This window comes from Bos indicus x Bos taurus, chromosome 14 (assembly GCF_003369695.1).
Source record: "Bos indicus x Bos taurus breed Angus x Brahman F1 hybrid chromosome 14, Bos_hybrid_MaternalHap_v2.0, whole genome shotgun sequence".
NCBI lineage: Eukaryota > Metazoa > Chordata > Mammalia > Artiodactyla > Bovidae > Bos > Bos indicus x Bos taurus.
Window position 1 is genome coordinate 8,233,778 of NC_040089.1, and position 13,640 is coordinate 8,247,417.

The following is a 13,640-nucleotide window of genomic DNA, read 5'->3' on the forward strand; positions in this document are numbered from 1 at the left end:
GTACTGTTGCCTGGAGAATCCCCATGGACAGAGGAGCCTGGCGGGCTGCAGTCCATGGGGTCCCCAGACTTGGACACGACTGCAGTGACTCAGCAAGCACGCAGCGTAGGTGGTGCTCAGCTGTGACCAGGAGAGTGGGCAGTCAAGAGTCTGTGACCGCTGCTGTTAGGTTACCTGGTTCTGAAACTAGGCCCTCAACCTGCTGGTTGTGTTTTTTTGGCAAGACTCTCCACCTTGATGTCCCATCCGAGAGCCTCAGAGTCTGCTCAGTCCCACACTTGCCCATCTAATCGACAGAGAAGTCAAAACGTCTCTGAGCCATCGGGTCCCACTTTCCAGCCCGTTACAAAGGATCCACAGGCACAAGTATCCCGTGATGACCAAGAGAACTCGGCATACCTGCTATCAGGCCGCTCTGCCCAGCCTGTCTCCTTATTTAGGTGTGTGTTGGGGCCAGGGGTATTTCCTGTGAAAGACAACTAAAAGTAAGACCTTCATTGACTCCTCCGAAGGCCATGAGTTTGAACATGACTCAAGGGAATGCAAAACAAGAAGCTGAGCTCACTAAGTTGGTTAACTCCTGTCCCGCCATCTGCACTGAGTAGCTTTGTGTCAATTCTGAAGCCACAGTTAAATCAGCTTTTGTCCAAGTTCATCATGAGTCAAAGGTCAACTGGGCAGAACTTGGTAACTAAGTCCCAAAAGGAGCAAAGCAGCTTCGTGACCTCACCATGAGCCTGGCAACCCCCATGCTCTCCCTTGAACATGTTTCTGAAACTCCTCCAGCCTTGTTTTCTTCACCTTTTAAATCAGAAGATGAAAGTGAAAGTCGCTCAGTCGTGTCCGACGCCTTGCGACCCCATGGACTATACAGTCCATGTGATTCTCCAGGCCAGAATATTGCAGTGGGTAGCCTTTCCTTTCTCCAGGGGAATCTTCCCAACCCAGGGATTGAACCCAGGTCTTCTGCATTGCAGGCAGATTCTTTATCAGCTGAGCCACCAGGGAAGCCCAAGAATAGTGGAGTGGGTAGCCTATCCCTTCTCCAGGGGATCTTCCCGACCCAGGAATCGAACTGGGGTGGGTCTCCCGCATTGCAGGCGGATTCTTTACCAACTGAGCTATCAGGGAAGCCCAAATAAGAATATATGTTCCATATATTTATCGTGTTGTATTGGAGCCAAGAAAGTAAAGAATGCCTGCTTTTGCAAGATAGTTATACATGGGATCTACTAAAGGCTTTCTGCACTTTAAAAGAAGTGACAGGCCTTACCTAGTGGTCCGGTGGCAAAGACTCAGGGATCTCAATGCAGGGCCCTGGGTTTGATCCCTGGTCAGTGAACTAGACTGACCCCACATGCCACAATTAAAAGATTCTTCATACTGCAACCAAGACCAAATGCAGCCAAATAAACTAAAACTTTTTTTGCACTTGGACTGTAATTTTCCTATGCAGCTAATTAACATGGATTTCTCTCAATGGCTAAGGCCACTGAAATTCATATAGTACAAAATTAGTTTGTATTGAAATGCAAAAAAGCACAGATACTCTTTATAGTAACTAGTTATGTCTCCAAGACTATTAATATTGTAAATTTAGCCTTGTGGTTAGGATTTACTAAACCTACACATCCATAAATTGTACTTGTTTATACAATTGAAAACCAAACAAAAACATGAATGATAATGCTACTCTAAGGAATAATAATGCAAAAAAAGGGCCTGTCCTCTTGTGACCAAGTAATATTTGTGTCTAGTAAGTTCTGCCTCGGTCTCCTTCCGCTTTTGGATTCATTTCCTATTTTACAGTTTTGTACAGTGTGTTTAATCTGACTCATTTTTGCGTTCAGCTATCAGCAAATATTTGGTCTCTTGAACTGCATCTTCTGTTCTCACCAAATGGCGTTTATTTTTAGAAGATAAGAATATTTTTAAATTTACGGGACTTGAGGTTTTGCAAAATTCAGAACACTACTAGCTGAGACTGGCCTGGGATCACAACAGAATGATAACCTCACCCCCTGCCATAAACACGATACCAGCTACCACTGACTGAGGCAGGCTCTTTTCATATACTTCCTCATGAATCCTAACCCGATCCGAGAGTTCCAGTGTAGTAGTTCCCATTTTAATACATGAAGAAATCAAGCTCAGATGAGTTAAAAATAAATCTCTCCCCAACTCACAGAGCAATTATGCAGAGGAGGTGGAATTTAAGCCCGGTCTGATTGATTTCAAAGCCAGTCCTCTCTTCTGAAAGCTCTCCCTGGATTTCTCCTTTGTCTGCCCAGCATGCATCTCATCACTTAATTCGGTTCCTTATCTTGAGTCTGCAATAATCCTGTCTGCTTCCTCTGAGCAACTCTTCCCTGTATCCTTCATTTATCTGACTTAATTCAAACTCTCTGCTCTCCACAAAGCTAGGGACTACAGAAGTCCATAATCCTGTTTGCGCTTTATGAGCAAACTTAAGTTTCCTATTTTGCATTAATTTCACCATAGGGACCAAAGTTCATGGAGACTTAGGTGTGATTCTAGCCCCAGACCTTACTTAAAAAGGCTGCCCTTCCCACAAAAGTACAAACCAAACTCTATCTCCCTCTGACTTTGCCTTCTGTTTTTCCAGCGCTGGGGAAATAAGGTGATGGGGTGGACCTAAAACCCCTCGCAAAAGACCAAGCAAGGGCCATAACCTTGAAGCCAGAGCTCGAACTCAAAGTTTCTCAGTGATGTTTAAGTGTCATAGCTATCGAAAAACATCATTACTACGGAAATTCCACAGGACACTCAACTCTGTTATTGTGAAATTGAAACCCTCCAGCCCCTGAAGCCTGTTTTCCCCTCCTTGAAACAATTTTTTTGTAAAGGGATTTTGTTTTTGTTTCTGTTTTTAGCATTAAGAAAAGACGGTTGCTCTGTTCCACAGCCTTAATCTTGAATCAGAGATCAAAGCCCCGGCTCCTCTTGTAGACATACAGCTTGTTTCCAGGTTCCATTGCTGTCACAGATAGCAAAGCTGCGCATCTCATTTTCACGCTTGTTTTTCAAAACGGTCTGGTTGCGGCACCCCACCCCCACCCCCGACCATCCTGCTTGCCACAAATCAGGCTCCCTTCTCTAGGACGCTTTAAAAAGCTCAGCACGACGGCAGTTTTCAAGGCCTCGTAGCGTCAGGACCTCCTCACGTGTTCGTTTGATAAACCTGCCTTGAGGATCCCAGGCTGGGTCCACAAGACTGCTCCTCCTGGAGTTCATGGCCATTCCCTGATGGTCACACATACAGCACATACAACCCCAGCTCACTGCCTCAAAGGCAAAGCCCAGAGCCGGAGAAGCAGGACCCCAGGAAGGCTGGGCTCCTGAGCAGCAGGTGACCTCTGAGTCGACAGAGGTGGCGGGGATGAGAGAGGGGAGAGCAGAGTGTGGTCCAGGTGGAGGGAACAGCCTGTTGACTGGCTCTTCGGATGGGTAATCTGGCCAGCTGGGAAAAACACAACAGCCCATCTCAGAGCATCGCAGGCAGTGGAGACCCTATTACTAAGTGGTCCTTCCATAGTTGGCGGCTGTCAATCTAAGAGGAACAGATTTCCGTCATGAAGGCATTTTCCAACCCCTCATTTTCCAGAGTAACCCACATCCTGGAGGGGAAAATGTGACCACACTCAGAGCTGCGAATCAGCCTCAAAACCAGGACGATTTACCAGCATCTGGACAAACCTTATGCACCGGGCCTGGCTTCCTGGCACGATGCCTTCCTCAGCCCCCTACCTAACATTCTACCTGCAATTTCGTGCCCTTTTTCTTAAAGAGGACCTCCAGATCTGCAGGGGTTTCATGGCCCACCGAGTCTGGCTCTACCCCTTGTTAGAACTCGGGACTTTGGGCATGAAGTCCAACTGTAGCACTGCCCCGAATTACTGAACCGGGTCTGGGCTGCACAAGGGAAGAGCTCTTTCTTGATTCAGCAAAGCAGAGTGTGACAGAGGACTCCCCACAGGTGCAGGGAGGGTCAGAGACCTCACAGGTCAGCCTTCTCATGAGCCCTCCCCCACTCCAGTGACCACGGCCACCATGAGTCACTTTTGGTTTCCATCTCACACACAGGGATGCTTGCTCTTACAGGGTGTGTTGTGTATGACTCAGCTTCCCCAAGTGAACAGTCCATCTGAGGACACTATTCCACGGCCATCACTCATTTCTCATTTATTCTTACTCATCCTTGTACTTAAGCTCTCTTTCAACTTAGTCTGATGGGGACTATGTGAGTTGGAGACTACAGGACAGATGGGCTGTAAGGGACAGGGGCTAGAGGTTCCAGCATGAGGACCTCTAGATCCTAGAAGGTGGTCCCCAAGCCTGCCTGGGGTGAACGAGGCAGGGAATGACCCCTCCTTCCATGACTGTTGTATTCTCTAGAATATGAGCTCCATGTCAGCAGGGAGACTTGGCTTGCTTTGTTCACTATGCTTGGCCCACAGTAGTGGCTCAATAAATAATTGGTGAATGAATGAATGAATGAATAAATAGCATGTTACCTAGACTTTTGAGTTCAGATGCCCAGCCAGCAAGCAGACTAATAAATGCGACATCACAGCAAACAATAACTGTCTTTGCCAATTTGCTGTTGTTATTGTTCAGTCACTGAATCATGTCTGACTCTTTGCGACCCCATGGACTGCAGCACGCCAGGCTTCCCTGTCCTTTACTGTCTCCCGGAGTTTGCTCAAACTCATGTCCACTGGGTCGGGGATGCCATGCAACCATCCCATCCTCTGCTGCCTGCTTCTCCTCCTGCCCTCAATCTTTCCCAGCATCAGAGTCTTCCAGTCTGTAGGATATGCTTTTTCCCCAAAAATGTACCCTGATATTACCCTATAGCTAAGACACCTGAATTATGGCAAATCACTAAGGCTGTGAAACAAGGCTTTGCTTAGTGACAAAAAGCAAACACACGTGCTGTCAGTCTCTCTTTAGTCTACAGTAAGCCGTACTAACCTCAGCCAGAATGAACCAAAGAGCATGCTTTCCTTTTCAAAACTGCACCAGAATTACTTTCAACATATGTATGATGAGTACTTCATTTTTTTCCTACCTCCCCACCAGCAAAGGTCCCTGTTAAGTCGATTTCTGACTTGGCACCTGACATTCTATGGGGAAGAAGGGATTTGTTGAGTTTCAGAGTTAATAACCTCTTGGTCCTGGTGGGTCCCCAGAACTCATGGGGCCTAACCCTGACACCCCACCTCAATAAGTTGCAGATGTGGAACTCGCAAGCCCCAAGGAGGGTACCTGAAGCCATGGTAATAAGACAGGATGTTTTCACAGCATCTCATCATTCATAGGTCTTGCTATATACTTTCATCTTATCTCACAAAAATCCTGGAAAGAGGAGTTATTAGCCCCATTTTAAAGATGGGAAAATGGAGGCTACTAGGCATTCCAGGACTTGCCCAGGAGTATATGGATCAGTAGACAGCAGGGAACACCCTGGAGTCAGACCTTGTAACCTCAGCTCAAAGACCTCCGCATCCCCATTTCCCAGAGGAAAATGTCCAGGTCAGGGCAAGAATGAGCAGGAGAGTAGGTCACCTGACTCACCATTCCTGAAGAGAGGAGGACCAACTGAAAATTGCTATTTCAAAACAATCAGCTGCCTTTTGCTGCGAAGTCCCCAGGAAGGTCTCACCTCTGCCCCCACCTTGGTTTTGTTTCCCCAGAACTAGACAGTGACTTTCTGGCTGTGCTGAGCGACTACCCGTCTCCTGACATCAGCCCCCCAATATTTCGCCGTGGGGAGAAACTGCGCGTGATTTCTGAGTGAGTGAGCTTTCCAAAACTTCTATGATGCCCCCGAAGAACTCGACGCTGGTGGGAGTTGTTAGATTTTCTCTATGGTTGTCCAGTTCCCCATGGGCCCTGGTCCTGTTGTGAGCTGAGAACGTTGGCCCAAACAGCGGGCCTCCAGGCTTAATCCTCCTGACTGCTGCTGGTGCTCTAAAACTTTCCCTGGCTCCCAGTTGCCCAATGGATAAAACTGAAATTTCTTAACTTGGCTTTTGAGACCCTTTACGATCCAGCTTCTATTTCTTATGTTGGCCTCATCTCCCCCCAACAAGGGCAAGGTTGAGGTTATACATTAATGCAGACTCAGGAAGAGGACTCAGGAATCTGGGGGGGGAAAAAAAAAAAGGAACAACTTCTGATGATAAACAGAAAAGTATTGCCTTCTGACCTGTTGTCTCTTTTAGATTTGAAAAAGGCTGTAGAAGACATAGGGGCTCTGAGCCCCTTTTATTTAGATCCTCACTGATGTAGACATGTGAAACTTGGTTACATCTCAGGGTCTAATTCAGCAGAGTAAACATTTATTTTTTAAAAAGCCTCCAACCATGGAAGATAAGCTAGAAACATCAGCTGCTGATCCCTGAAAGGTGGCTATTGCCAGCACATGGGAAGACTTTCTGTTTAGATCAAAATGGGGGGATATGCTCAAAAACTAAATTTTCGTAGGAAGAAAAGTCTAGTTAATGTGGTCAAGGACAGACCTTACAAAAGGAACAGCCCAACACACCTGGGATTAAATCTGGTTATTCTGTTCATTCATTAAGTCACTCACCACTTCCCCAGTCACTCTTTTCTATTTGTTCTTATCCTTCTAGTGAAGGGGGCTGGTGGAAAGCCATCTCTCTTAGCACCGGTCGAGAAAGTTACATTCCTGGAATATGCGTGGCCAGAGTTTACCATGGGTGAGTACATTTCTAAAATAGCATCAATAAAGCACGATCTCTATGAGAGTGTGGGCTTCCCTGTGGCTCAAACAGTATAGAATCTGCCTGCCATGCAGGAGACCTGGGTTCAGTCCCTGGGTTGGGAAGATCCCCTGGAGAAGGGAAAGGCTACCCACTCCAGTATTCTTGCCTGGTGAATTTCATGAACAGAGGAGCCTGGTGGGGTTACAAAAAGTTGGATATGACTGAGTGACTAAATTTCATTTCTATGAGAGTGCATAGAGAGATCCCAGCAGGGCACACAGGAAAGGAAGGTGTTAGTTCAGTAGGGTCACTTCTAATCTTAGCTCAGTCTCTAAGGACAGAAGTGTCCTTGGGTTAACCCTTTCTCTCTCTGAGACTCAATTCTCCATTAGGAAGATGAATAACGGACCTCGCAGGTATAATGTGATGTTGCTATAGCAATAAGGATTCAGGAACTGTGATCACAAGAGGCAGCAGACGAAAGTCAGCCAATCTGAAGCACAAATCCAGAGACTGTCACTTAGTGGCTGTATGAGAGTAGGCAAGTATCAGCTTCGTATCCCCACTCATTAAGTTGAGATTGTAGTATAGAATGATAGGAATAATGATCTATAGTAATGAGACCAGAGTCTGGGGCTGTTAGGAGAATGAGAGAGGATAACACACAGATTCTTGGAACTGGGCGTGGTGTTACCACCAGTTACTCAGCACATACTGTGGGTGCATGGGTGCTCAGTCATGTCCAACTCTTAATGAGCCTATGAATGGTAGCCCACCAGGTTTCTCCCTCCATGGGATTCTCCAGGCAAGAATACTGGAGTGGGTTGCCATTTTCTCCTCCAGGGGATCTTCCCAACCCAGGGATCAAACTCATGTCTCCTGAGTCTCCTGCATTATCGGCTGGATTCTCTACCACTGAACCACCTGGGAAAAACCCACTCAATACAGACCAGCCACATTCTTATCAAATCATATCCAACATACGGAGAACATGCTGCCAAAAATGCTTACACACCCACCTTGACAAGTGGAGAAGTCAAGCAGAAAAGAGCCCCTTTAAATAATAAAGCATGCAGATGAGAAAGCAAGATGTTTCTCTCCCCTGCAGTCATACAGAAGAGGCCACGGGACATAACAGGTGGCCCTGGTGGCCAGCACACCCCAGCCAGGACAGGTGTGGCTCAGTCTGCCTTCCACTGTGGGGCCTTGGAAAAAAATTCCTCAGCCTCCACAAACCACAGTCTCCTCATCTGTCCAGCTACCAAGGCCAGAACTTGGCATATAGGACAGGAGAAAGGAACTCCACTTTTCACTTGAGGGGTCCAGAAATAACTTCCTTACAGTCAGAGAAAGACTCTATAAGCCACCCGCTTACTTGGGGAAGCAGAGCAAACTGCCTAAGTTTTTTGAAGCGTGGAACCCAGTGCATTTCATTCAGCGTTACTGATTCTGATGATGAATATCAAGAGTTGTCCCTGTGCTGAGGATGACAAAGCTGAGCAGAGGAGGGGTGGTGGTGGCTATGAGAGTTATGTCCTGAAAGAGACCTGAGTCATGTAACTCGGATCAGCTGTGTGTCATTGATCCATCCATGCACTCAGCCATCAGCCATCAGCACCTTCATGGTGAAGAGGCAGTGCTCAATGCCGGCATGAGTAGGGACGGGGGCTGAAGAACCCAGACGAGTAAGATGTAATTCTGACCCTACAGAGTTTCCATTATTACAGGTACAAACACAGAGCAGGAAGAGAGGGGGTGCACCATGGTGGTCACGGAATTGGAAAAATGCAGCCTAGTTTAGCAGTGCCCACTGTGATGTGGGTGCCCAGTTGCTCAGTCGAATTCAATTCTTTGTGACCCCAGGGGCTGCAACTGCCAGGCTCCTCTGTCCATGCGATTTCCCAGGCAAGCATACTGGAGTGGGTTGCCATTTCCTACTCCACGGATGGGTCACTTCAACAAATTACTTAATCACGCTGACCCTCAGCATCCTCATCAGTGAGACAGAGAGTATGCTCTTGACCTTAGGTGGTTGATACAAAGGTTGGATGTCAAGTGCATGACACGGTGTGGGCCCATAATTAGTATTCATGCATGGATGTCGTTATTGCCATTGTTTTATTATCTTCATTTTTATAAGTGGAATTTCATGAAAGGACTTGAAATGATGAATGTTTATCACTTACGCTAAAACAAACTAATAGGCCACGCATCACGGAGAACTAAGGGAACAGTTGAAATATTTGGCCCCATATGGCATCACCATGATCTTACCAACAAGAGCACTCTTGGAGACCAGCACATAAGTAAAGTGGTATCTGACATTATGTCTTCGGGTTTCTCACACGTGGCGGGAAGCCTCAGCCAGCCCTGCCAATGGCCTGCGTTCATGCCACGGGGAATATCAAAGGGTGAGAAACAGTGGAGTGTTAAGACTCCCACAACACTCGCTCATCCAGACGTGATCAAAAGCCAGGGCCCGTTCGCTGCAACCCAGCATCAATTGAGAAGGAATGGATGATTGCTTCCAAATACACAGCAGCCAACTGCTAACTGTGGTTCTGCAAAACCAGTCAGGGCCCTTCACCCCAGAACACAGATTCCTTTGTGCCCCCAGCTGCTTTCTAAAGCATGTTCAAAGTGCCTGCTCTCCTCTGAAGGTGAACATTCCATTGGAAAGCTGGGCTACAGTATTATAACCGTTTTATTTTTAACAGTGAAGTGAAAAAAAAAGGCACGGAAATGCATCATACAATGACAACTGAGTTTAAAAACGTGTTGAAAAGGAGAAAACAGGAGGAAATAGAATGTATGCAGGGTGGGGTGTCAGGTGGTAAAATTAGGCACCGCCATTTCTTTCATTTTCTTTCTTTCTCATGTTGACTCATTCTTTCATGGCTATATACCAAGCTTAATAACCTGGACACCCAGGTGAGCAAGACAAAACTCCAAACGACAAGCACGGTCCCTGCCCCCGTGGATGGAGGAACTGAGTAGTCAGAGTACAAGGAACATAGACATTAAATAAACTGCCAGAAAGGTCCCTTTTCATGTTTTAAGATGCTTTTATATAATACGGAATTGGGTACCATGCAGCTGGCATTTGAGAAACAGGATGAGAAAGATGCTGTGTGCCTCTCCGTGTCATTATTCAATGTAACACCTGCCTTTCAGTGGGTACTCAGGAACTATTTGAAAGATTAAAAGAATGAATGAATGAGCCATTGATTGCCTTGATCTTTTTTTTGTTTGTTTTTTAAATCCCAACAGCGGGTTTTATGTTAGCTGGACCTGGATCATTTCTGCATCCCTCCTATCTTTTGATGGGGAGGGTACATTCAGGGTACTCACGGCTGTCTTTCTTGTCCCCAGTTGGCTGTTTGAAGGGCTGGGCAGAGACAAGGCTGAGGAGCTGCTGCAGCTGCCGGACACAAAGATCGGCTCGTTCATGATCAGAGAGAGTGAGACCAAGAAAGGTGAGCAGCCTTGAACCCATCCTTCCATGCGGGGGTCAGAAAACAAGCTTTGCTCTGGGCTGACTCATGCATCACCCGGCTCAGGTTCCCTCCCTCCCACGATGCACGCGAATCGACCCATGCGGTGAGCTCCCAGAAGCCCATATACTGGCAGTGTGGCCAGCACCGAAACTGGGGCACTAGAGCCAGGCCACAGGGAGCTGGTGGGGCACTGGCTCAGGCTTTGACCCACGCCAGGCCTGGCAGACTACCACTGCAGAATTTCCCAACAGCTGAGAAAAGATGAAAATGCCCGTGGGCAGTGCCCAGGCCAGACAGGACATGGGCCGCAAAGCTCTGTGACTGGGGCAAGTCGTGTACTTCTCTGACCTCAGTTTTCTCATCTGTGAAACAGAGAGAAAACCCCTTCCTTGTGAGATTGTGGTGTGATTCAAATGTAATAATATGTTGTGCTCTCACGACACAGTGGACCTTCAATCTTAGTCCCTGCTGTGCTCTACAATGAAATCAGGCAGCTAAGAGGATTGGGACGAGCAGATTCACTATGGCCTTCACCACTGTAATTTTCATACATCCTACGCACTAAGTAATTCAGTGAAAAAGAAATAGCTGGGCTTTGCCGTGGTTCAAAATAAGAGTCTCCAACTCTAGTTTGGCCTGTATGAATCACTAAGAAGTCACCTCCTCTCTCTAAGCCTCTTTTCCTTTCTCTATAGCATGGGATTAACAATGGGAACGTGTTTGGCAGGTGTCTGGAATAGGTGGTGGTGGTTTAGTTCACTAAGTCGTGTTCAACTCTTACGACCCCATGGACTGTAGCCTGCCAGGCTCCTCTGTCCGTGGGATTCTTCAGGCAAGAATACTGGAGTAGGTTGCCATTTCCTCCTCCAGGGGATCTTCCCGACCCAGGGATCAAACCCGGGTCTCCTACATTACAGGCAGATTCTTTACCAGCTGAGCTACAAGGGAAGCCCTACAAGGGAAGTCTGGAATAGAGTATGCATAAACACAGAAGCCAAACATTAATAGCTGGGGGTTACTCAGACTAACTGAGAATTAATATTAACTTCTTGAATATAGAAAATAGCTCCAAGATCTCAGCCTGTTTCTTGTACACCCACCATCAAAGAACAGACAATGTGGTTTCTGAGACTATCTCCCATGCGCTTATTAAGCACCAGAGGTACCTGGTACTGGATGGAACCTTCCAGTAAAATGAGCGTCAGCTTTCCTCTGGGGAAGCAGGGACCTTCTGTGTGATATAATGAAGAATCCAGGACCAACCTTTTTTCTTAAAAAACCTAAATATGCAGGGTGAGAGCAAAAGCAAAGCAGAGGCAAAACTTCCTGTGCGGGTCCCAGGGGGTCTCCTGAGGCAGGAGACCCAGGCCCAGGCAGGGTCAGGGGGTGGGGGTGGAAGGACCCCAAGTGTAGCTGCCAGAGCTGATCTAAAAGCAGACCGAGCGGCAGCCTGGGTGGGGGCGGCAGGCTCTGCTCCCTCGGGCATGCAAAGTTCTCGTAAGTTTCCACCTGCAGCTCTTGAACGGCTGCTGTCCTGTTGCCACTACCGGAAGACGCACACTGAACCGATGCAGAGGGCGGGCCTGGGAGAGCAAGGGATGCTGGCCACTAGAGAGGCCTGCTCCAGGAGGACGAAGGTCCCACTTGCCTCGGGGCGGCCACTCCTGAGCTGCGTGCCTCCAGCCATCGCACTGCTTGCCCTGAGTCTCAGTTTCTCCAGCTGTAATGGTATCTGAGGACAATACCTCCCAGGGTCTTTCTGAGAATCAACAGAGAGGTTGCTATGAAATAGCTCAGCCCCTGACCCCGCATATGCAAGCCAAAACTCAGTACACGCAGTGTCCCTCCCCACTCACTGCCTTGTGAGTCTTTTCCCTCCTGGAAGACAGAGCAAGAAGGACCCCTGTGTGTGTGTGTGTGTGTGTGTGTGTGTGTGTATGTGTGAGACTCAGTCGTGTCCGACTCTTTGCGACCCCGTGGACTGTATCCCACCAGGCTTCTCTGTCCATGGAAATTTCCAGGCAAGAATACTGGAGTGGGTTGCTATTTCCTACTCCAGGGGATCTTCCCAATCCAGGGAATGAACCCACATCTAATGCACTGCAGGCAGATTCTTTACCATCTGAGCCACCAGGGAAGCCCAAGAACCCTTCCACATGACCTAAGCCCAGTTCTCTCACTTTCCATTTGAGGAAATGGAGGCTAAGAGAGGTGCAGACACTCACCCAACATTCTGCTCCATGCTCCCAATGGGCGGGGTTCCATCCCTACTCAGGGAACTAGATCCCACATAACACAACTTAAGAGTTTGCATGCTACAACTTAAAAAAAAAAAAAAAAAAAAAGATCCTGCATGCTGCATCAAAGATCCCATGAGCCACAACTGAGACTCAGTGCAGCCAGATAAAATAAATACATGAATATTTTTGAAAAGAAATTTTAAAAAGAAAAGAGCATTGCAGTACGGTTAATACAAATGGACTGCTCAAATACATTCCCGGAGATTCTAAAGAGTGAGCTACATCCAAACAGATGAGGCTCGAGCAGTTGTCGCTCAAAACACAAGAGTGTCTGGGTTCCATGGTCGTATCACAAGGCTGAGAAGGTCTGCCTCCACGGTGGTGGGCTCCTTAGCTGGTGGCCCTGGGGTGATGAGCTGTCCTCCACTCCCTGCAGGTTTTTATTCCCTCTCAGTGAGACATCGGCAGGTGAAGCATTACCGAATCTTCCGTCTGCCAAACAACTGGTATTACATTTCTCCGAGGCTCACCTTCCAGTGCCTGGAGGACCTGGTGAATCACTATTCCGGTAAGAAACACTCCATCAAGACCGACGCGTGACATCTCTCTTGGCTCACTGCCTCCCCCCGCCCAACCCCAACTCCAGGCACTCAGTCCAGGCTGCTCCCCTAGACCCGCCTGCTGATTTACTTTGCTCTCTTGTTCATCCTGGCTTCTTCAAATGCTCTTTTCTTGGTAATTCAGACTGCAAATTTCAGGCTAAAACAGACTGAATGTGAATGCTAAGTAAGTAAAACCCAGCCAACCTCAACTTCACCCTCTCTCTGCCTGTAAGAGAAATGAATCAGGACGCCCCTACAGTCAAAACCACAGATGGTCTGCACTTCCTTAAGTGGGTCGCACACTTGGGCCTCTGGGGCTTGGCTCTGAAATGCCCTTCATTTCCCCCTTTCTGCATGTCAAAGTCCTCATCAACCTCCAAGGCCCACAGGAAGCCAGCTCTGTGATGAAGCCCTCGGAGGTAGAAGACGAATGGCCTGTTTTTTCTCTGCTCCCCTGGCACGCCAGGTGTTTTTCTCCCTAGAATTCTGGGCGTTCCGCCTGGTGACCTAGTTAAGTGTCTACTAGTTTGTGTTTCTCAACAAGCTCTT

General features: G+C 47.7%; 2 protein-coding genes across 5 annotated transcripts in view; one reads left to right on the forward strand and one right to left on the reverse strand.

The window, feature by feature from the left end:
- Positions 1-13,640, reverse strand: part of TG (thyroglobulin) — a 235,997-nt gene that overhangs the window by 78,110 nt on the left and 144,247 nt on the right. The window lies entirely within an intron of this gene.
- SLA (Src like adaptor) overlaps positions 1-13,640 on the forward strand; it is a 65,783-nt gene that overhangs the window by 45,535 nt on the left and 6,608 nt on the right. For all 4 annotated transcript variants that reach the window (XM_027560795.1, XM_027560797.1, XM_027560796.1 and 1 more), the window contains 4 exons: positions 5,718-5,817; positions 6,660-6,746; positions 10,125-10,228; positions 12,926-13,057. In XM_027560795.1, the coding sequence (XP_027416596.1) occupies positions 5,718-5,817; positions 6,660-6,746; positions 10,125-10,228; positions 12,926-13,057 (423 nt within the window). The remainder of the gene's footprint in view (positions 1-5,717; positions 5,818-6,659; positions 6,747-10,124; positions 10,229-12,925; positions 13,058-13,640) is intronic.